Source organism: Molothrus ater, chromosome 7 (genome assembly GCF_012460135.2).
Source record: "Molothrus ater isolate BHLD 08-10-18 breed brown headed cowbird chromosome 7, BPBGC_Mater_1.1, whole genome shotgun sequence".
Lineage (NCBI taxonomy): Eukaryota > Metazoa > Chordata > Aves > Passeriformes > Icteridae > Molothrus > Molothrus ater.
In genome coordinates, this window is record NC_050484.2 from 28,583,653 (window position 1) to 28,607,613 (window position 23,961).

The 23,961-nt window shown below is 44.6% G+C and overlaps 2 protein-coding genes across 7 annotated transcripts in view; both read left to right on the forward strand.

Moving 5' to 3' along the window:
• The window catches only part of KALRN (kalirin RhoGEF kinase), a 465,026-nt gene extending 453,493 nt beyond the window's left edge, over positions 1 to 11,533 (forward strand). For all 6 annotated transcript variants that reach the window (XM_036386498.2, XM_036386501.2, XM_036386502.2 and 3 more), the window contains 5 exons: positions 310 to 474; positions 1,327 to 1,405; positions 2,533 to 2,733; positions 3,620 to 3,758; positions 5,912 to 11,533. In XM_036386498.2, coding sequence (XP_036242391.1) covers positions 310 to 474; positions 1,327 to 1,405; positions 2,533 to 2,733; positions 3,620 to 3,758; positions 5,912 to 6,457 — 1,130 coding nt within the window. In that variant the 3' untranslated portion in view covers positions 6,458 to 11,533. The remainder of the gene's footprint in view (positions 1 to 309; positions 475 to 1,326; positions 1,406 to 2,532; positions 2,734 to 3,619; positions 3,759 to 5,911) is intronic.
• Positions 11,534 to 12,146: 613 nt separating this feature from the next.
• Positions 12,147 to 17,669, forward strand: UMPS (uridine monophosphate synthetase). The gene is made up of 6 exons (XM_036387081.2): positions 12,147 to 12,296; positions 12,504 to 12,657; positions 13,947 to 14,615; positions 15,296 to 15,471; positions 15,983 to 16,097; positions 16,917 to 17,669. The coding sequence occupies exons 1-6, from the start codon at positions 12,147 to 12,149 to the stop codon at positions 17,096 to 17,098; spliced, it is 1,446 nt and encodes a 481-aa protein (XP_036242974.1). The 3' UTR covers positions 17,099 to 17,669.
• Positions 17,670 to 23,961: the final 6,292 nt, after the last annotated feature.

The following is a 23,961-nucleotide window of genomic DNA, read 5'->3' on the forward strand; positions in this document are numbered from 1 at the left end:
ACAGCCACAGCTACAGTGCTGGAGAGATCAGCTTGTCCCTGGGCTGAGCTTTTTCCATCATTATCCTGAGCCAACTGAGGGACATTTCCTTCTTTTCTCATTTAGCCAGATGGGAAGGTGGCTGCAACACAAAATAGCTTCTTGTGATCCATTTCTGGTTTAACATTTCTGGTCTGCTGTACCACCCTTAAAAAGCCTGTAGATTTTACCCTCCCAGGGTACTGCCTAAGCTGGGCAGAGAAAGCCTCAGCCCTGAGCTCCCACAGTGAGTGCTTCCCTCAGCTCCCCTTCTCTCCCTGTGTCCAACAGGCTCGCAGGTCTGGCAGCAGTCAGTAGCCTCAACTCTGGACACGTACCTGGTCATTGAGGACCTGTCCCCAGGCTGCCAGTACCAGTTCCGAGTGAGTGCCAGCAACCCCTGGGGGATCAGCTTGCCCAGCGAGCCCTCCGAGTTCGTGCGGCTCCCGGAGTACGGTGAGTGCGGCTGCAGGGGGCTGAGGCACACGGGAACCCACCTGTGCTCTGGAGGGCTTGTTTGGATGGGTCCTGATAAAAGCAGGGATCCTGGACCAACTAGGGATGTAAGAAAAAGCCTGGGAGGTGCTCAGAGCTAGCTCCTGGCCCCAGAAAGGATTTTCATGTCCTTACCTCCGTCCAGGCTCAGAGCCTGCCTCTGCCACAGAGGCTATTGCAGATTCTAAACAGGTTCCTCCTTTTTATACCAAACTATTTCTTGTCTTTATCTCTGCCCAGTGGGCTGCATGTCCTGGCTGGTGTCTCTCCTGCCTTTCCAGCAATGTTAGCAACAGCTGCAGCTTCTGGTGGGCAGCCCAGATGGGGGCTGCAATTCCACTTGCTAAATATTTCCCCTTGAGCAATGCAGCTGGAATGGGAATGCTGTGATGGAGGCAACTCCCAAGCACTCAGTGCTGCAGGAATTTGGGGCACAGCTCACTCTCAAGTGCTGTGAGCAGAGCCCACTTTTCCCAATGTTTTAGCAGCCCTGGTGTGAAGCTAGGTCTGTGACTGGCTTGGACAGCTGGTGCTGTAAGGAGCAAGAGCTCACACAACATAGCTCTACCCCGTCTCTGTGACCCTTTTCAGCCCAAGACTGCAAGGACAGTTTTGTGTCCCCCTTTTCCATACCTTCCCCTGGGGAGCTCTGGCATTTAGTGGTCCAGCACACTGGAACAGTAGGAAACTGGACTCCTAGTGATAATGTTTCCTGTGTTAATAATAAAGTCTCACATGATTTTCAAATACGCTGTTTATAGTCCACAGCAAACTGTCTTTATACCTTCTTCCATATTCTTTGTTCTCTCAAAGACTCTGCTGCTGATGGTGCCACTATTTCATGGAAGGAAAACTTTGACCTTGCCTATGCAGAGCTGCATGAGATTGGGAGGTAATGCTAACCCTGCTTATCACTGCAATAAAACACTCAAACAGTGGCTTGAAGCTTTTTCCTTGGTGAGGAGTTTAGGTTACTTTTGTAGTTGGCTTGGAAACTGCTGCTCTTGTCAAAGAGCATTGCATATCAGATACTGATGAAAATACTGAATAAATTATGTTTTTCAAGATAAGTTCTGATTTGAGAATTGCAGATTGGCAAACTGGTGAGCAATTAGGCAGTTGGTATCTTCTCTGTCATCTCAGATTTGAGGTCCTGTTTTGAAGTGATGACAATTTACTGGTTCTGGATAAGCTTAACCTTGACTGAATTTGCCAAAACACTTGGGCGTGTGACTGACTTATCTTTGCTGATTGGGAGGGTGAGTTGAACAGAGCCTAAATAGGAGCTGCACATGTTGTCAGCCCTTTGCGCTGTCCACAGATAACAGATAAGGGGCATGCAAATAATTCAGGTTAATGCAATTATTTCTTCAGCTCAGATGTCAGAGACAATTCTGGGGCTGAAAGGACAGGAGTCCCTCTGGTTCTGTAGAAAAATGGGAGGTATTACTAAGAGCTCAAGTTCACCACATGGTTTCACTGGGTAGTTTTACTTTCAGGAATGGTACTATGGTCTGTAGGAGTTTCCTAAATGCTTTCCTGATAGCTTTTTTCTTTATTTCTTACTGTGTTTCTGAAAAAATGAGACAAAATGGTAGGTTGGTGATTATTTAACATGGGTTTTCTTTTAGTTGTGTGAGAAGGTTTGGTCTCTTTAATAAAACAGCTGGAGAAGGGAGACCCACAGCTAAAATAAAAGGAGATAGAACCTGTAAAAGTGGCAGCAAATTGAACCCAGGGGAGGTTGTTAGAGGATATCAGTGTGGCTGCACAAAGCAAAGTGACACCGTTTGCTCTCAGTGTTTGCTAATCCCCAAAGAATCTCTACACCCAGGGTAAGAGACAGAGGGCCTTTGTTGGAAAAGGTTATGAACAACTTGTTAAATCTGATGCCTTGTGAAATATTAATGTGATGAATCAAAAAAAACCACTTCAAAAATCACTGTGTTATTGTGCTAAAAACTAGGCATGATTTATTCACGAAGCCACCTCAGTATTTTGTTTTCTTTATAATTTCAGGGGTCGATTCTCCATAGTAAAGAAATGTGTCCACAAAGCCACCCGGAAAGATGTTGCTGTAAAATTCATTAGTAAAAAAATGAAAAAGAAAGAGCAGGCAGCACATGAAGCAGCTTTGTTACAACACTTACAGCATCCTCAGTACATCACTATCCACGATACCTACGAGTCTCCTACTTCTTACATCTTAGTTTTGGAACTGTAAGTACACAGAGCTTGGATTTAAGATTTGGGTAGGAATCCTATTAAAGCCAAGCATAAAGATCACCCTGAGTTCAGCAGGAACAAGATTTTATGGATTCAGATGTCAAATGAAATAGTCCTTTTCTGCAGAGCTTGCACTGCCTTTTCTGTACAGGAAGTAAGATTAAGAGGGACAAATAAAACTGCTTTCTACTTGGGTGAAGCTTGGGTAATTTGTGCCACTGAAAAGCATCAGATCTACTTGGGCAGTTTTGTCCACTTTTTACATTTGAGTAAAATTGTTTACTAGCTAGATCAAAGCTTTCATCATTCTAATGCTTTTTGGTGAAAAGACCTGTTTAGCAGCCGTGCTTGTCCCATAAGAAGAAACAGCAACCAAACTCCAAAATGCTTTGATATGGTATATCCAACAAAGTATATCTGGGCTATTTCATTGTTTGTTTGTACAGATAAATAAACTAGGTGAAAAACTTTTATTGGGTTAGTTTTCCCACAGAAAATATTACCAGCTGAAAATATCAGTGATTTTTTTTTGCAATTATGTAACCAACTCTATAAATAAATAGATGGATCCAAATAATTAAGAAGTTCTGCTTCCAAAGGGACTGTCTCTGTCTATTGAATCTATCCTTAAGCAAATGAGTTTACTTTAAGACTGTTGCTAAATTTGTCAAGGACTGGAGATAACAATTGAGGATTAATCATTCTACCACTTCATGGCCTGCAGTACCTTGAGATATCATTAAATACTTGTCAGATCTTGCACTTTATTTTCCTCCCTTTTTTAGGTCACAAAATTTCTGCTGCAATTTTGTTTTCAGATATTAACTGTTCCTAGAGGTGCCATGTGATGTTTCATGCACAGGGTTTGGTTTGTTTGCAGGATGGATGATGGCCGTCTCTTAGATTATCTGATGAACCACGATGAGCTTATGGAGGAGAAGGTGGCCTTCTATATAAGAGACACAATGGAAGCCTTGCAGTACCTCCACAACTGCAGAGTGGCTCACTTGGACATAAAGGTAGGAACAAATGAGAATGATGCTGTTCTTCTGTGTCCTGGAACAGAGAGTTCCCAGCTGTACAGACAGGGAGGAGGTGCAGCCCATACCCCACGGAGATGATCACTAAATGGACAAGCTGCTGATCAGAGAAAGGAGTTACTGACCTGCAGCACCAGGTCTCTGCCTTCAGACAAGAAATGCATCTTTTCCCTTGATTCACTGGTTTGTCCCCAAGAGCTTTCTGGACTTAATTAATGATGGGGAAGGAGGATGTCAGAGAGACAGGAGTGAGATGTCACTAGCACCTGTCTGAAGGGAAACTATGGATAATTCTATGGAGTATGGTTTGGGCTCACACTGTGCCAACTCAGCCACCAACGTTCCAGGGCAGAGCTGGCTTGTGCCAGGCTGGCAGGGGCAAAGGAAAAGGAAAGCAGCACACTACACTGTGCTGGACAGCCTGAGAGGGGAACTGGGTGGGAAATACACCAGGGAATGGTTCAGAGGAGGAACAAAGGACAGGCTGCACTGTGGAGAAGAAATTGGGGTATTCTCTAACGTCACACTCAGACCAGTACAGCTTGTACCTGCTTTTGTGAGCACACATGGCAGGAGGCACTGTACTATCCTGGATTTAGCATTGTACTCCTGTCCTCCCCAGCATCCCAGTTACCTTGGATGACAGAGAATTAGCCATTGAAATTGTGATCAAGTGTTTCAAGTTTTGTGATCTGCAACATTGATTCTGGTAGCCAGGGATAACAGATAATCTATAACACTTTGTAGACTTAAATGACAATTAAAAATGGGGAATGAGAAATGAATTTAACTTCCTTATCTAGTGGACAATCCAGCTTCAGGGAGATTTATTCTCATCTCTCTAAGCCCCAGGCATGTCAGATGAAACGACACATTCATTCTTCTGCTGCCTCCACCCCTACAAAAAAATTCCATTTGTACAGGACCTTATATGAGAATTAGACATAAAAGGCTAAGTCATCTTGGTCTCTTTCTATGCAATTGTTTGTATTTTTTGCTCTATTTATATGACCTGTCAAAAAGTATGTTTTACTGAGGTAAGAAACTGCAATGAATTCTCTGTTTGATCATAAACAAAGAAACAAGGTAGAAAGCTAATTTTCTGTGACCTCTCTGCAGTTCCCCTGAATGAGGGATGCTAAATAAAGCACCTTCTGTTGCTAAGTTGGAAGCAGGAGATGCACTGGTAGTGACAGCAGACCTGTCCATGGATTAGTATTGTCCCAGGATCCTGCTCAAGGATGTGTTGATTTTGTCAATAGAGACTGCACAAGAGAAGAGCAAGTGAAGAGACTGGAACAGCCATGTAGATAACTTTGCTTTTTATATATATATATGTATGCCATGAGGTAGCAGTAAAATATGCATGAGGATAAGGGAGAGAAAAAAACATCTAGAAGGGTGCAAGAAGTAAATTCAGCAATCATCTCAGAGCCAACAAAGGAAGGATAACCCATGTTAAGTCCCCAGAAGAGTGTGTACAGGCAATGCTCAGTATCTCTCACTGAGAGACCTTAAATACTGAGAGCTGCTAAAACAGAGAAAACTAATTGGGATTAAATAATTTTACTCTGTCTTGGAAAGCATGACTGTGTCCTGGTGTTTTTAGGGGAACACTGGCAGCTCCATGTCAATTGACAGCAACAGTAAATGGCACATAGCAGTCCCTCCCAGGGTAGTGGGTGCAAAATTGAACACTTACTTCATGAGGAACATTTCTGCTGCAAATTATGCACACTTACTTAGCCAGCTGTTAGCTGAACAAATGGAATCTAAATAAACTGATCAGATATATATATATCTTATTAAAATTTAAAAATCTGTCAGTGCTCTTAATCTGTAGATTTGTTTGGAAAAATAAATTGTAAGTATTTAGGACAAAGTGCAAAATCCCAGTCTGTTGCCCTCGTGCAAAGGAGGATCTCGTCATTGTGACTGCAGCATTGATGTGAATTTAGAGCAAACAGCAGCTGAGCTGGTTCCTTATCATTCACTCTCCTGATCTCTCCCTTGCACATCTGATTAAATGCAAGTTTTGATTAGCTGTTAAGCCTACATCCTACATGAATCATACACATTTTATTTGCCAAAAGATAGTTATGATTAAGTTTATTTCATTGTCTTTTCAACAGCCAGAAAATCTGCTCATAGATTTGAGAATCCCAGTGCCTCGTGTCAAGATCATTGATTTGGAAGATGCAGTTCAGATCACAGGTCATTACCATGTCCACCACCTCCTTGGAAACCCGGAGTTCGCAGCCCCTGAAGTTATCCAAGGCCTTCCTGTCTCCCTGAGCACGGATATCTGGAGCATTGGGGTCCTCACCTACGTCATGTTAAGCGGTGTCTCTCCGTTCCTGGATGAAAGCAAAGAGGAGACTTGCATCAATGTGTGTAGAGTGGATTTCAGCTTCCCACACGAATACTTCTCCGATGTGAGCCACGCCGCCAGGGATTTCATCAACGTTATCCTCCAGGAAGACTTCAGGAGAAGGCCAACAGCAGCCACTTGTTTACAGCATCCGTGGCTGCAGCCGCACAATGGCAGCTATTCCAAGATCCCACTGGACACCTCCCGCTTGGCGTCCTTCATCGAGCGCCGCAGGCACCAGTACGACGTGCTCCCGGTGCCCAGTGTCAAGAGCTTCCTGCTGAGCAGGATGAGCCCGGGCACATAGTGCCTCCATCCATGGCATCCTCCGCTGCTGCTCCTGAGCCCGTGCCGGGAGCGCCGCCGGGAGCGCGCGGATCCGTCTGTACATATCCTGTGTTCGGCGTGTGCATTTCACTAACTGCAGGGTGGGAATCACTGCAGACGTGGCAATGGGACCCAGGCAAAGGGGGTGACAGCAGCAGGGACACGCTCCCTCTCTCGGGGCATGTGAGGGACACATCCACTGCCAAAAAAGGACTGCAGGAAGAAAACACCAACTTGGAATGAGAGCCAAAATTGCAGTTGCCTTAATCTTTGTGAGGCAGCCTTATAAGAAATCCTCTTGATCTTGCTGAACTGAATTCAAAATGTACAAAAGACTAGAAGTAGGATAGTGGGGGAGAGTGAGACCAGGCTGACCTTAGCACGTACTGTAGAACTGGACTGGTCAGTTTTTGCTGAAATCATTGCAAGCCTGCTCCAGGTTATCAGTCAGATTTCTCATGCCCCATCTGCCCAGGTCTGCCATGATCTCAGTGGGGACTTTGCCTGCATAGGACATGCAGGATCAGGCTCCAGTCACTGCTGGATCAGCTCCCATGGTGGCGTGGCTTAGGGAACACTCGTGTTGCGTGGTAGTGCTCAGACCAAAATCCTCCATGAAGCCCCTCCTTGGGCTTTCTGCTGTGTTAAGTCAACATGCAGCACCTTTCAGAGCTACGATTAAGGCAATGAATTCACTGGAGCATACAGCTGGTTCTGATTAAGCACAATGGGACTACGGTGGGTTTTTTAAAAGCATTTTATACACATTGTACAGAAATCTTTTGCAAAACCTGTGCATTGAGAAAAGGCAGAGTCCAATTTTTGCAGTATCTGTAAACTAGATGATGATGGTGATGAAGACAATTTTTTCTATCACAGGTTTTCAGTATACATATATTGTATCATAGATATAAATATATATAAATATAAAGGATCCTGCTCCATTTCTAGCTTCAGAATTGCTTGGCCCAAAGTCCATCTAAGCCTTTCAGAGTGCAGTAGGAGTGGTGAGTTCATTCTTGTGCTTACATCTTGAAAATCGTTTTCAGTGTTTAAAGCATGTCATTTGTTTCATTTCCAAACTTGTAAATATCTCTCAGCCACCATTAGCACCTCATAACCAAAGCATTCATGAGGATATTTTTATGTCCAAAGCCTAATTTGTAATAAAAAAATAATATTCACAATTAAAACATTTCTTTCTTGCAAGCCAAGTTGCAACATCATCATATTGATGTTACAGTGACGGAGCCAGCCTTAAGTATAACCAACATAGGGAGTCTGCAGTGACAAATCAGCAATTTGTAGGTTGGCCAAATCTTCCTTTCTAGAAATGGGACTGGAAGGGGAAACCATCTGGGGCTTCCCCATCCTACTGCCACACCACGAAGCTCTACAGCCTTGTGGGGTTATAATCAAAGAGATTTTTTCCCCTGGCATGTAGGGACTTTGTCTTGGTGCTGAGTAGCATTTGTGTATCTGTAATGGGAAATGGCAGTTGTTACCAAAGGTTTTCCTAAGGAAAAGGGCTTGATCTGACCACGTGTGCTCATACAGACTCTCTGGCAAGGGAGAGAGTCAAATCTCAAATCTCATTTACCATCTGAGTAACTGCACTGTGAGACTGCAGGAGCAAGTGCTGTCTCTGCCAGTGGGGGGTGGAGATACCCTGTAAGTACTGTTAAATTCTCAGGGCTCTGATAGCCCTTTTTTGATCCACCTCCAACCTCCCTTTCACAGCAGGGAGGAGACCTGGCCCTTCTCTTTGTGCTCGCTCTAACACTACACCAGAGTGGTCAGTATTTTGTTAGTGGAGAAGAGGCACAGCAAAAACCCTCAGTGCTCAACACTGAGTGTGTGCAACAAAGAAAAGCCCTTGAGATGGGGAAGCCACGGGCAGAAGGGTGAGCCCAGGCACCTCAGCAGGGTCAGCAGCAGTTCTGTGAGAGATCTAACACAGGGAGGGAGTGTGGAAAGGTTTGAGAGAGACAAGTGTTCACAGAAGGTTAAGCTTTTTGAAAATCATCTAGAACCTATCTCAGTTCCTCTCTAGAGCAGCAGCTGATTTTCTAAGCAATCCAGCAGCATCTCTAGATAAAGACCAGACTCTCATCCTGAGCAACAGTGCAAAGTATGCAATTTCTTAGCAACTGAATACAGGCAGCAGTCAAGGGGGGGTCTCTAATTACCACCAGCCTCAGGTACTTTCTCACTACAGGACTGACTGTAATTCTTCCTATTTGTCAAAGCTGGCTCTTTGTGCTGTGATTGTGCTGCCCTTAAAAAAATGTTAGTGGAAGTGTGGTCTGTAAAACCCACAGTTTTTATTAGGCCCATGGGTACAGTTTGAACCACAGGCTTTCTGCTTGGCATTAATACAAACAAATTCTCGTGTATCACATGAAATTTGGAGTTATTTAACATTTTGTTTTCCTACATCCTGCATTCATATGTCAAATTACAACAGCAGACCCTTTGAATGCACAGGGGGAAAAAGCTGGACTGTTTAAGGTAATATTTAAGCCTCTCATTGGTATCAAGTAACAGAAAAGAAAACCCAAAGGGCTGAAAGAGAGACGATATATGATTAGGTACTGGTACTCAAATTCAAAAAAGACTCCTTGTTGAGAGAGCTGGAGGTGCTGAATTCTGAAGATGTTGAATGTTCTAGGGTTACTTTCTTTTGTGGTTTTGCTTTTTCCATATTCATGTTAGAAAACCTCTTCCTGGACACCATTCTTCTTACAGCCCATTCAGGAATACTTAAACCAGTTAAAACTTCCATAAAACATTTGTGATTACCAACCATTCTTGCTTTTGCCTGAATAATACCAAGCTGACATGCAATATTGCCATGTGATAAATGCAGAGAAGTATCCTGACTTTGCTCTTTCAAAGTCTTTTTCAGCCAACCTGTGGTGCCTCTGCAGATACAACAGGTCCTGTAACTCTTGTTGAAAACTATAACTGCATTGTAAAGAGATTACAGAAGCTGAGTAAGTAGGCCTGGAGTGCCCCTGCTGAGTGAGAAGCCCCACAGCCAAACCCCTGTGGAGCATTCTCCACTGACTGGATTTTTTTGGTGCATGAAATACTGTCTGTAACAAACACAGTTTCTCAGTGAAGCTCCCCAGAGAATATCTGACCCCAAGGGGAAGATTTCCACCTGCAGCTGTGTACCACTCAGGGTGCTCCCAAGATGGCTTGAAAGTGTGGCGGTAGCTGCACCCTTTTGCTTCTCTAGCAGCTTCCAACTATCCAGGATGACCAGCAGGAATCCTGACAGCAGTGCACCACAAGCTCTGTGTGGAGTGGCACTGTGCACACAGCCACTGCCATCAGACATCTCCACAGTGCTCTTACCCTGCTCTGACATCAAAGTGTGGCTCACAGTGTCCTCAGGTGCTGGGTGACAGGAGGGCAACAGCAATGGTGCTGGTGACACAGAGCCCAGAGGACGTGGTGACATGGGGGGCTCCTTATTTAAGATGGCTTCATTTAATGAATGTGCAATGAGCAATTAACTCACCTCTCTCTCTGCTCCACTTGGAGCAGCCAGGCCAGGGCAGGAATTCTGCTGGCTGGTGTAAAGTGCCAGCCCCCATCAGGTGTGGCTGCCCTGGGGGAGGCCCCACACACCCTCAGGATGCCAAGCCCCCTGTGCATGGCACTACTGGGGTGACACACAGCCAGCCCAGGGCCGAAGACTTCAGTATTTTAAAGCAATCCAGGCTTTAAAATTTATAATATGTCTCTCTCTTCTCAGTGATGCCAACAAGTTTCATTTAGTCTTACTGCCCTTTCTTTTTAAAAGACTATGGATTGGGTTTTTTCAGTTGCATGTATCTTTTTACTTCTAAGTTAATGCTGAGACAAAGTCTGTGCCCTCAACTGCCCCTGAGGCTGTGGCTTCAGTGGAGGCCATTGGCATTTCTGACAATGCCATTAGGCCTGTGCTACAGATACTGTGCATAAAGGCTGAATGCAGAACCACACATTATAACCTGACTATATATAACCCTATTTGAATCCCCTTGCCATGAGGGGACTGTGTCAAGTAACCTAGGATAATATAAACTTCAGAGACAGATGTAAAGTCTTCTCTGTGCACATAAAGGTCTAGCAGAAAATTTTACATGCACAGGGGCTCACCACCTTTTTTTGTTCTTGTTCCTTTCCCAGCAGAGGTGGATTCTCCTCTAACACAGGGCTTGGGTTTATTTTTGAGGTCATTCACTCATGTCCCATCAGAAAATGGTGCTTTCCCAAGGAAACAAAGTCAAATCCCATTTTACTAGGCTGACTGCACACTGCCATCAAGTGATGTACTCTCGTTCTGGGATCTGTATAGTGCTGAGTGTTTCCATAGCGTCAGGATGCTGAATGTTTGCTGTAACTGTAGTCTTTATTATGGAGCTAGTGAAAAACCAACATCTTCTCTACTCAAGCCATATTTCACCTTCATGTCCAACTTCTGATGCTGGTGCTTTTACTTCTCTTTCTACCAAACTGTTCAACACTGCTCTGCCACTGGGGTCAATTTGCTGATAACTTTTGGAAAGCAAATGCAATAGCAAGTGCAAAAAAAAAGATCAATCTCAGACTTAGTCACCAAGATAAGAGCAAACAGTTGGAACGTATTGATGCTTTTCAATCCTAGCAACAATCCACTGAAGGAGGAAAAAAGAAACAGTATTGCTAACAGCTCAGCATTTTCAAGGTGCAAAGTAATTCCACAGCCTTAATTATTTCAGTGTATTGCTGGTCTGCCTTAAATGTATCTTCAGTTTTATTGCGGAATTCATTTTGTATGCACACAGTGTTGGTTTGTAAAGGCAGGTTTGTAAATATTTCCTTTGTAAGTCTAACCACTCATGTGTACTGTTGTGAGGTGACTACTTGCTGTCCCATGTTGTTGTTACTATTCTGCAGTATATATGATCATCTACAGATGTAGCTTCAACCTGTACATCTCCTGTCCTTGCATTCCCATAAATAGAGTATACTCAAGACTCCATTTCTGGGCTTTTTTGATTAAATAAAATTATTCAGAGAAGACCGGGTCAGACTTATTTCACACATGTGGCATCTTTCTGAGTGAGGCCTTGCAGACTCGGGGCTGGCTGAGGGCTTTATTCAGCCCATGTTTTCGGGGGGATCTCTCAGGGACCCAGCCCGCGGGATTGCCACCCTGGCTGCATCCACCGAGCGGCCTTTGGGAACCACCCGGGGAGCCGGCACGGCGAGAAACCCTCGGGTCACACCAAACCCTCTGCACCGGCGGCTTCTGCTTCCCGGAGAATGGGGTGACGAGAGAACGGGGAATCGTGGAGGGGACAGCGGGCCTCAGGGAGCAGGGCCCGGGATGGCGCAGGGGCTGCCGCCTCAGGGAGGGGAAGCGGGACGGGCACAGGGACCCCGGGATGGCGCAGGGGCTGCCGCCTCAGGGAGGGGAAGCGGGACGGGCACAGGGACCCCGGGATGGCGCAGGGGCTGCCGCCTCAGGGAGGGGATGCGGGACGGGCACAGGAACCCCGGGATGGCGCTGCTGGGGTTCCCGCCGCAGGGAGGGCATGCGGGACGGCCACACCGACCGCCTCCCGTGTGTCACACGTGTGCCCGCCCCGCGCCCCTCCCGCTCGCATCATCTCCGAGCGCCGGGCCCGGCGATGGCGGCGGGGCCCGCGGGGGCCGTGGCGGCGGTGCTGAGCGGGGCGGGCGCGCTGCGCTTCGGGCACTTCGTGCTGAAGAGCGGCCGCTCCTCGCCCGTGTACATCGACCTGCGCGGCCTCGTGTCCCACCCGCGGCTCCTCCGGCAGGTGCGGCCCGGGGAGCCCCGGACCCGCCCGGGCCCCGCGTGTGCTCGGGGTGGCGGCTCCCTCACGGTCCGGGGGCAGCGGGGACGGCGGCGCTGCCGCGGCTCCCGCAGGGTCGGCTCTCGGGTCGTGTCAGCAGAGGGGGTTTCACTGATTTAGTCACGTTCGCTCCGGCCTGGCTCTTAAAAAGCGTTTGGTTTTCCTTTCCAGGTTGCAGGACTTCTTTTCCAGGCAGCCGAGGATGCGGGGCTGCAGTACGACTGTGTGTGCGGCGTTCCGTACACGGCGCTGCCGCTCGCCACCATCATCTGCTCGGAAAATCAGGTGCCCATGCTCATACGGAGGAAGGAGGGAAAAGACTACGGTAAAGCCTTCAAATCAAGAGTTTGAAATTTACCTTATTTGGGAAATGACTTAATATAATTTGTGGTTCTTTTGTAAGGCACAGCATCTCCCTTCCAGTTTAAGGTTACCATTGCAATCTACGAAGCCGGCCCTTTCCGCGCTAAAGCAAACCTCCTACAGCGTTCCTGCCTGATCAGCCTCTCCCAGCTGGTTGCTCTTTAGCCTGCAGCTTTAGGCCTGCTGTAGGAGATTTGGAGACTCTTGAAGGGTGTTTTCTGATTCTTTGGTTTTGTTTGTAGAGTTTGTTTCTTTTCTTTAGCAATGTCCTTTTTTTTTTCCATTGTTACCCTTGCTTAGTTCTGGGTTAGTGGCCTCATCCAGAAATGAGGATTTATAACTCAGATTCTCCAGCATGCTGAGACAAGAGCCACATTTTTCTCTCAAACAGAGCATTTTGCATATTGACACCAAAAGGAACCTTTCTAGTCTCTTCTTCATTTATCTCTCAAACCCCTTTTTCTTTCCTTACGCTGTGGTCCTGTAATCAGTGAGCCAGGTGAGCAGCAGATCCTTCTCTACTCAACCATTTCTTTGATTGTGACAAAGGATGTGGGAGAGCAGACTGAAGCATTAACCTGCCATATAACTGGATTTCTACGCATCCTCTTCCAACAGTGTGTAATTAGAAAGTGCACTTGTCAAAACTAAAAGCTGCTCCTGTGTCAGGCAGTGGGACAGCCATGGAAACATTTGCTGTTCCTTCTTGTGAAGCACAAGCCAGTTGTGACAGCGATTAACTGCTCCTGGGAAAGCCAGGCATCCCTTTGTCGCTGCCCCCAGGAGGCCTTTCATGGATGTGTGCCTGTTGTTAGTTAGGACAAAGGCACTCGAGGCTTTACCGCTTCTAATTGTTCTAACAGGCATATCAACAGTGCTGCCTGTGGAAAACAGGGGTCATGCTGAAGAGTGCCAATAACTTGGCCGTCTTAAAGATGTTTTAAATAACAAGAGAATAATTTTGTAAGTCTGAGCATTCAAGTCATGACAGTACTATACTTCTGAAGTCATCTTATTGAAACATTTGAATTTGTGCTGTTAACAGTGTATCAGTTTTGTTATGGAATATAACTTCTGGAAACATAAAAGTAGTGTTTTATCAGCTTGGAGAAGTAACAGTCTTTATGAACTGAATTACAGATCAGTGAGTGAGCTGTGGTAAGAACTGTGATAAGTTTTGATTCTGTTAAGGTTTTTTTGGGTCGTCTGACCTTTCTTAATTTGGTGGAGTGTTTGCTTTTTATTTTTCAGGTACTAAGCGGATGGTAGAAGGCACCATTAATCCAGGAGAGACATGCCTGATCATTGAGGATGTGGTAACAAGTGGATCCAGTGTACTGGAAACTGCAGAAGCTCTTCAGAAAGAAGGATTAAAAGTCACAGATGCCATAGTGCTGTTGGACAGGGAGCAGGGTGGGAAGGCCAGGCTAGAGGAACACGGAATTCGCCTGCACTCTGTGTGCACCTTGTCTGGGGTGCTGGAGATTCTCCAGCAGCAGGGAGAAGTGGCTGCTGAGGTGGTTGAAAAGGTGAAGAAATTCATAGAGGGAAATGTGTTTGAGGCAGTGGCTCAGAATGGTGGTGCTCCTGTGAAGAGGCTCTGCAAGGAGCTGAGCTTCAGCGCTCGTGCCCAGCTGCCAGGGGTGCATCCTATTGCAGCCAGGCTTCTCAGGCTCATGGAAAAGAAACAAACAAACTTGTGCCTTTCTGCTGATGTCACCAGCCCCAAGGAGCTGCTGCAGCTAGCTGCCACCCTGGGCCCCAGCATCTGCATCCTGAAGACTCATGTAGACATCCTGAATGATTTCACCCAGGAGGTAGTAAAGGAGTTGAGAACGCTCGCAGATCAACATGAATTCTTGATTTTTGAAGACAGGAAATTTGCAGATATTGGAAACACAGTGAAACACCAATATGAAGGTGATTATCATCAAGCTGGATTTACTATAACTTTGCTTCTGGTGTGTGTGACTGCAGTACTGGCACAGGTTGCCAGGAGAGAGTGTGGAATCTCCAGCCTTTGGAAATCCTCAAGGGGATAAGACCCTGAGCAATCTGACCTAGCATTGAAGTTAACCCTGCTGAGAGGGCATGACCTCCTGAGGTCCCTTCCAACCTCAACTTTTTTATGAATCTGTGGCTGTGCTCAGTAAGTACTTCTGAGTTGTGTGCCATGAGAAACCGCTGCCTGCTGTTACTGTACTGCTTGTGTGCCCAGCATGGCTTTCTTTTGATACTCCATCTGCAGCTGTAGAACTGCTGCTCTCTTTTCCTGATCCTTATGCCCCTTATGGTCTGCATGCTATCAGGGAAGAAAAGCACCTGTGACAGCAGATTTCTGGGCTACCATAAATGTCTCAGTAAATATTAAAGGTGAGACACTACCAAGTGTTTGTGAAAGGTAAACTGAGATTACGCTTGGTGGTTAGGCAGCTGTCAGAACTGTCTGATGGGACTGAGCTTGTAACACTCGAGCTTCAGCAGTAAAACTGTCTTTTAAATATGTCAGTGATAAGGTGTGCAGCTGCTTCTGTCTAACTTGTCTCCCTGTTTACCTCATTTCTGACGACTCTTTGCCTGTCTTCCTGCCCTGTTCTCAGGTGGCGTGTTCAGGATCGCGTCCTGGGCAGACATCGTCAATGCCCACGCGGTTCCAGGCTCTGGAGTTGTGAAGGGCCTGAAGGAAGTGGGTCTCCCTCTCCAGCGTGGCTGTCTCCTGGTGGCAGAGATGAGTTCCCAGGGGTCCCTTGCAACGGGTGAATACACAAAAGCTGCAGTAAGTGGGCAGTCTTGTGTCGGGTTAAAAGCTTTTAAAGTGTCACAGGGAGGTTTTATGTGTTTCTAATATTTGCACTTCCAAAAGTCCCTCCAACTCTAACTATTACAGGTGTTTGTTTTTTCCTTGGAGACTCAGGAACATGACTGTGTGGTGTTTAAAGGTTGCAGCTGTAGGCCAGTGATGTGAGGTGGTCAGAGTTCACACTGGGAATTCTTGTACATATTGCATTTTCTATTAGCACTCTCCCCTTAGTTTTTTCATTTCTTTCTTTAAGTAGTGCATTTCTAATTAGTTTAAATCCATTTGCAGTATTATTTATAACATAGAAAGAAACATAATATTCACTTTTCTGCCAGAGGGGAGGAGTGACTTTACATTGGAAAAGCAAGAGGTGTTTCATACCCCTGCTTCACACAGCTTAAAGTGTCAGAGGGTGGATGAGAAACAGATTGTAAGGCCAGCTGAGTTTTAAGTATATAATTTTTAATTGTTCACTGATCTTTTTCAGGTACAGATGGCTGAAGACAACTCAGATTTTGTTTTTGGATTCATATGTGGATCTAGAGTTAGTAATAAACCAGAATTTCTTCACTTAACCCCAGGAGTGCAGCTGCAAACTGGAGGTAACTTTTTCTGAAATATTTTTAGATTATTATTTTTATTTCTGAAATATCACTTCTGTTTGTAAGTACAGAAGTGATCTAGTCTCCAGTGAAAACATAGCTTCTGAAGAGGGTTTGGATGCTGGTTCTCAGCTGGGAGGAGAGGAGTCTGTTTCCCACTAAGGGCTGTCTCCCATATTTCTGGATATGCTGATCCCTTGCTTGGGAGCTCTGGAAGGCAGTGAGCAGGCTACACAACCTTTTTTCCTGTTTTGAGGTCTGTGCATACCATAAAGCACATTCCTGAAAACATGTAAAATGTCTTCAGATAGGTCAGATGTAAAACTATTCAGTAGTAGTAAAAAAAAAAAAAACAAATAGAGAAGTGTAGCTGAAACACTTGGTATTGATATAGATGCAGTATCAGTGAATGGAAAGTCTTGTACTGACTGAAGAGGTTATCTTTGAAGCAGATAGGAGAGATATGTTTCTCTGAAATAGTTAATTTTTATGAGACTAAACTGAAATCACAAGTTTTTACATTCATGCTTGGGGGTTTTGCCTGCTTTAAGAAGGCTGAGGATTATTTTAGTAATCCTGATTGGTGCTTCTTTGAGTAACTGTTCCATCTATAATAATTGGTAAACCATGAGAAAGGAGGGTGCTAGCTGTCAAATTTGCCCTATGTTTTTTGGTTGGCCATGCAATTTCTAGTTCTGTTTGTGGATTGTTAGGATGAGAGCTAGGATGGGGGACCTGTTTTATGTTCCAGCACCTCCCTGAAGGTTTTTAGTACATACAGTTTTGTACAAACAAAAAGAAATGGTGTCTGTATTTCAGGTGATAACCTTGGACAGAAGTACCTAAGCCCCAAGGAGGTTATTGGTGAAAAAGGCTCAGATATCATTGTTGTGGGACGGGGCATCCTGGCAGCCTCAGACCGTGTCCAAGAAGCAGAGAAGTACAGGAGGGCGGCCTGGGAGAGCTACACGAGCAGGCTTGGTGCTCCTGCAGAGGATTGAAAAACACACACTGTCCTAGCCAGTGAGCAAAGCTGATGGAGCTGCAGCCCTCATGAGGGGTCCAGTTAAATACCTGGACACTTCAGCCTGTAGAAAACTGCCCTTTTGGAGAAAAATCTATTACAAAGTTGTTTTAATTGTACACACAGAGGTCACATTGTACTTGGCATTGTTGTTTTTTGATATTTGAATGTAAGAACCCAGAACTTCGTGCCAAATTTTTAGCCTTAGTGGGATCTCTTGTTTGAAAAACATAGCACAAAACACTCCAAGGGTATTTTTTTGGCTGTTGTTGCCTTCGTCTCTTTTCCCCACCTCAAATTCTTTCTGGCTGTGGAAATGGTATTTTGTTATGTTCTTAATAAACTGCATCTGCACATTTGATGTGCTGCCCCACCTTCACAGTTTTATTCAGCTCTCCTGTTTCCAAGGAGCAAGTGCAGGTTTTAATGCCACACTGAAATTGAATTATGTGGTGTTTAATAAATACTTTTTTGCTACTGTTTTCATTTTCACTGGCTCTATATGTCTTTGTTCTGTGGCAGAAGTGTAATAAAAAGTCATCCTGGTTTGTGTTTGTGTTTCTCACTGCAGAAGTTGCTCATGATTCTGTTTACAGAATTTGTCAGAGCAGTTAGTTGTGTGCTTAATTACACTGCAGCTGTTGATTAAATGAAATAAAAATATATATTAGACTTCTTGTTACAATAGGTGGAATACTTGCAGGCTTTACTTTCCACTGTACATGGTAAATAAGAAGAAATAGAACTACCTTGCATGATTAGTTTTGATTAAAGTGTATCTAGCATGTATGTGGTGCAAATAGCAATGAAAATTTTCTTGAGCAAGAAGTCAGAAACCAGTGGTGATGCAGTTCTGGACTGTTGCTGTTTCAGACCACACAGAAAGCTGGGTCCTTTTGTTAATACACTTGCATCTAGACTGGGAACAACTGTATTTAGTGAGGTTTTTTCCATTAGTGCTGGGCTTTTCACCAGGTCTGTGAAAACGGGAGATTGGAGGAGGCTTTTTTGGATTGGTTTAACTTAGGCAGGATTTCTAAGACCAAGGGACACAGGTTGGGATCTGAGAGCTTTGCTTTATGCCTCCTGTTTTAGTGACTAAGTGCTCTTTCATGATTCAGCTGCTTGTGGGGCTTAAGATGTTGTGGAGGGAATGTTAGAACGATGTGTGTGTTATTTTCCTTGGGGCTACCAGTTGCTTCAGCAGGATTAAGTATCATAATTCACACCTGGAGAATTCCACCCTGTGGAAGATGGAACTTGTTGATTATGAGGTATCTGATTCAGACACCCTGCAGCCGTCAGTGGGATGGGATATTTCACATCAACTTCTAAGAAGTTCCAGTCCTTCAAAACGAACAGAAGATTTTGTTTGCTGTCTCTGTATCTCATAGCCTTGAGGCCTGTAGCAGAGCAAGACTTTCTCACTTAAACCTTTTTGCAGAAAATGACCTTTTCCACCAGAGGGAGCTGAAACTCTATTTTTGGGGAGCGTTGACGCTCTGCCGTTTTTACAGCTTCCAATAATTTCTAACTCTAGATAATCCTCAGAATGAAAATCTGTCTGGTTTTTAACAAGTTACACCCTTGCTGTTGGGTATATTTAAAACATTTAAATGCCATTCCAACATTTGAAGCAGTATTCTAAAGCTCATTTAAAACAATGGTTTACCAGAAAGCTGCCTCAGGCTGAAGCTCAGCACAGTGTGTTGTTGTGGGCTCACTGTTAGAGCACAAGCAGAATTTCATGAGTTCAGTATTTTCCACTAACTCTGCTGAATCGTGTTTAAGCATGTGGCTGACAGCCGTGGAGCTAAATCCCTGAGCAGGCTCTTTGGAGAGCGAGTTTATCAGGCCTCTTGCTTAAAAAATAGCAAATGGATTTGGAAAGATGAATGTGATCTCATATCCAGTCACTTTTAGAGGGTACGTGCAACTCACTTTCTTTGCAAAGCGAGTTCTGAGGAACGGATCAATTGGGAAACTTCATTTCACAGTCCTTCTTTGTGCCCTCCAGAAAGAGCTGTGTTCTGGCACTTCGTGTGACACCACTGCTGCAAACATTTCAATTAGTAAAACAAAAACGTGTTACCTCCTATATGCATTCTTCTGTCAGAATGATTATAGTAAACAAGTGTGTGCACTTCCTTTGAGGCACCTGAAAGTGATTAAAAATCCATTTCAAATTAAGAACAAATGTTAATTTCCTTGCTTGCTCCTGCTGCTTGCATTCATCACACAGTCCCTGCTGTTGGTCCCAACTGTTCCTAACATGGGAACTAGGTCACAATTTACAAAACTCATTTGCATCATAATATATGAATCTGAAACTCTTGCAGTTCATTCTGTGATCTGATTGAGCCCTTGGTAGAGGCATAAGGCTATATTTAAATTTCTCCATTTAATGTTAACTGGCAGTAGGTATTTATATGAAATTGTGATCCTTACCCATTCTGGAGTATGATTTATAACAGAATGTAAGGAAATCACTCTTTTCATAGTGAAATAAGATTGTGACCAAGTGTTGCCAGTGCTTGCAGCAGAAAGCAGCATGACTTGCTGCTATTTCTGAGCAGTAGTTCTTAAGAACTGTGAGACCAGCACAAGCTGGAACCACTAAGGAATTGTTACGTAGCTGCTGATATTTGTGTGCAAAGTCCACTCTGTGTCTTGAGATTGTGGGTATCTGTGTCAAGAGAACCCAGCCAGGGCACTTAAATCAGTAGAACTGCATAAATACAGTGCTTTACTCAGACTTAAAATTCTTGCAAAATCTTGATAAACCCACTGCTGAATTAAAACCAGCCAAGTTAAACCAGCGTCATCCTTAAAAGTATTATTTGTATGTCACAGTATCAACATTGCTTTTTTAATGGTTAGCTAACAGGTCATATTATAGTTTCCATAGCCTAGTCTATGAAAATTTATTTGAAACTTAATCCCAGAAAAATAACTGAATCACTTCCCTTTAAGTTTATGTGGAAAGCCTGTTGCTGTGGATTTTTTTAGTAAGAGACACAAACATTGCGTTTAGAGAATAGCACCAAAGGAATGTGAAACACCCAGAGGAAGTTTGTTTTCAGATCTGACTTTTGGAGGTCACTGTCTCAGGGAATGGTCTGTTTTGGAAGACTGGTGATTGGGCTGTGGGCTAGACATGCTGGATGGTTTGTTTGTTTGTTTGTTTGTTTGTTTGTTTGTAACCATGCTGGTGGATCTTGGTCAGTCTGTACCACAGTGACAAGGACTGCTCTGAATGCTGCAAGAAATTAAAACTGGGTTGGCTTTGTCCTCAGCCTTGGTTCTCTGTTCCTACATGACCCATGTGGCCTCTGAGCACTTTCTGTAAGCTGATGAGAGCCACAGCCTGTCTGTGAGCGTGCAGGGCTGTAGGTGGAGGCTGGCCAGGACAAAGGACAGGGAGAAGCAAGGCTGTAACTGTGCATGAGGTGGTGGTATATCATAGGCTGTGTAAATTGAAATACAGACTTGATGCTAGAATTGACTGCAGCTGCTGTGGAAATCCCTGTTTGCTTTCTGGCAGTAATTTGTAGTATCTTGTAGAGTACTTGTTTTGCCAACTGTAACTATACTTGCCTTGATAGTAGTAAACTGTAATGATTAAGAGAAAATAGGTAATAAATCCTCTGTGTCCTTGTGCATGACAGAGTCAGGCATACTACAAACAGTTGCAATCTTTGCATACTCACAAGCCGAGTAATCCTTCTGGGTTGTGGCATCAATTGGTGTCAGAAGTGTGGATCTGTGATAAACAGGTCATGGATGCTTGGGAGAAGGCAGTAGGAAAGCAGTGAAAATGGCAAGATGCTTGTAGAAAACTCCTCTATAGGACAGGGATAAAGTATTTAAGAATTGGCTGAATTTGGAAAGGCTGCAAACTGAGTTTCAGAAGTGACAGGACACTCAAATGCAAAGCAGAGAATAGCAAGGGGCCCTTCATCTGGCTTCTCACAGAGGTGTCAGCTGTAGGTGCTTTGTTTAGCACTGCTAGGCAGGAACTGGCAGCTTTGCAGCAAGCTAAGGATGCAGAAGTGTGAGCAGTTCCCTTTGAATCCCATGGCTTTGTTGCAAACCAGTTAGTTAAAAACTACCCTCAGCCATCTGGACCTATGGCACCTACAGCAGAAGCCTATGTGCCTGGTCTCAGAGGAGATCACTGAAAAGATATATACTGAAAATGGAAAATGAGGCCTTGATGAGTCTTCCTCCCCCTCTTCATTGCCCAAGCTTTGTCCAGATAATGCAGCTTCCTTGTACCCTGACATTAAAACTTCCCCAAGGCTCCTCCTGGCTCCTGCTGGACAGGAAGGTCCCTCTGCCACCCAGGGTCACAATGACTTCTAGGAATTTTCATGCAGGACAGCCAAAAGCCTCCTGAGGACTGGGTGGGATGGGTGGTACCAGCTGGGGGCTGGAGCAGTGATCCTTCATCAGGCTGAGGCTGGACAGATATTCCTGACAGGAAGAATATTTCTCCTAAACACTGATGCAGCAGCCAGAGTGAAAATCTTTTCCCTGTTATCATCCATAATAAATGTTTCTAGAAAAATGCTGGGAGTGTGGGGCTGTCTCCTTCCCCCTCCCTCTAGTAGTCTTGATGGATGCTCTGGCTGGACAATGAGGCTGACTGCTCAGGATTTCCTTAAGGAACAGAGGCAACACCCTGGGACATGATGGTTGTGCCAGCAACAGCATCAGGGAAACTAAAATTCTTGCAAACTACAGCAATCCAGAGAGACCAGAAAAGCCTGGCCTTAATGTTCTGGCATGAAATGTGGCACTGAAACACCACAGTGGCCTGGAAGGGCTGGAAAATTGACAGTCCTTAGGAGAGGCAACAAGGACAGGGAAGCACTCCCAAAGGGAAGGTCAGGTCAGGGTCATCCAGAGGCTTAAGGGAGCTCAGAGTAATAAGAATAAGGGACAAAATGCTTGAAATGCTGAAATTAATAGATCTGACACAAAGTGGCCCCCTTCAAACAGGAACATGATCTGGAATGGAGACACTTAGGGGATCTCCTGGAAAAGTAGGCTGGCTAAGGAGATGCCCATGGTCACCTTGCAGACTGTGGGATAGGCACGATGGGGGTGGCACCAGCACACTGCAGGCAGGGAACGAGCCACGTCCCCTCCTCAGGGAGCTGCTGAGCACAATGAGGTCTTACCTCAGCCTCATTTTCTCTAAACTAGGTAAACCTGGAGTCTTCTGGATGCATTCAAGGACCTTAACACCATTCTTAAATTGTGGGGCCCAGCACTTCACACAGTATATGATTCAATTGTATTTAGTTCTCATTACTGAAATCCCTTCTTACCAATGCTTGCAACTCAAACTTCACAGTTAAACCACCTTTATAACCAACACGGAGATTTATACATTCTCATTAACTACTGTCCCCTGACCTTTAACAGTTATTATCAAGTTGCCACTCCTCCAGATGTCATACTGATTTGGCAAGTTGGCATGAATTGAAACATCATCATGAGTATTTGTCTTTTTTATAACTTACATTATGCACACCATGCCTTGTCACTATGTTATTACTTGTTCCTTATTTCAAGAAGGAACAAGTGATCACCTTGTACAATTTATGAATATAATTTCTTGAGCAGGCAAGAAATTGGATTGTTGGCATTCCTTACACCACCCTTGATCATTAGATGCCAAATTTTGAGGCTCAGCAGAACCTGTCTCTGAAGCATCTTGATGTCAACCTAATTTGTCATACTTACTGCCCCAGTACACCAAATTATCAATAACAATAACCTTTAAAGCCCATTCATATGAGGCTCCATAGTCCATTATAATGTCCCAGGACAGAGATTCAATTTGGGTGAGGAAGACAAGTAACTATAATTACACTTTGTGTTACAATCACACCCAAGCGTGGTTTCGGTGTAAATGGGACAGAGCACAAGCTTGTATTGATTCTGGAAACTTCATGGACCTGAAATAATGAATCAGCAAATACAAACAAAAGAGGTTTTAACGGACTCTGGCAACTTACATGGAATGTTAATAACATGAAATGTCAAAGATCTATAATCTCACCGGTCCTAATTCTACATGCTGCTGTCTACAGAGTTGGCTTAGTACTAATGATAATTGGGACATCTATGACCCAAGCAAAACAATTGGCTGTATAGATCATAAACCTCTATTGGGCACTCTGATTATAATAAAATTGAATTTTTTTTCTAATCCATGTTTTTCTAATTCATTCTGCAAACATGACAATGACCCTGGGTGAAGCTAGTGACCAACTCTTTAACCCCTGGATGGTTCTGTTTTTGTGGCACTAAGAGATTACCACCACAGAGGAGAGACACTTGTACCACAGCACATCTTGCTCCTTAGGCACTCCCATCTCAAGTTCCAACATTTCACTTTCAACACAACCACTACCCTGTAGGTAATCAAGGCAGAGTGTTTCACACTGTACTAACAGGTCCATGAGGTTTCCAGAATCAATACAAGCTTGTGTTCTGTCCCATTTACATCATCATTTATTGACTGTGCCAGATGAAAACAGATGTCAGCAGCACCTATTGGCTGCCCCAAGTGCTGGTGTCCTATGCCTGGTTATGTCTCTGAGGTATAAAAAGGACTTACTTTGTACCCCAAATGGAGCCTCTTTCTCTGATGCACCCCAATGTGCACAAATCCTTGTTCCCAGTGGTATTTCCTTGGCAGAGCAGACCCTCACTGGGGATGCCAGGCTGACTCCAGGTTCTGTGATGCAGCGAGAGTTGACTTTGGCTGGGTGCCAGGTGCCCACTGAGCCACTCTATCTCTCCCCTTCCCAGCAGGGCATGGAG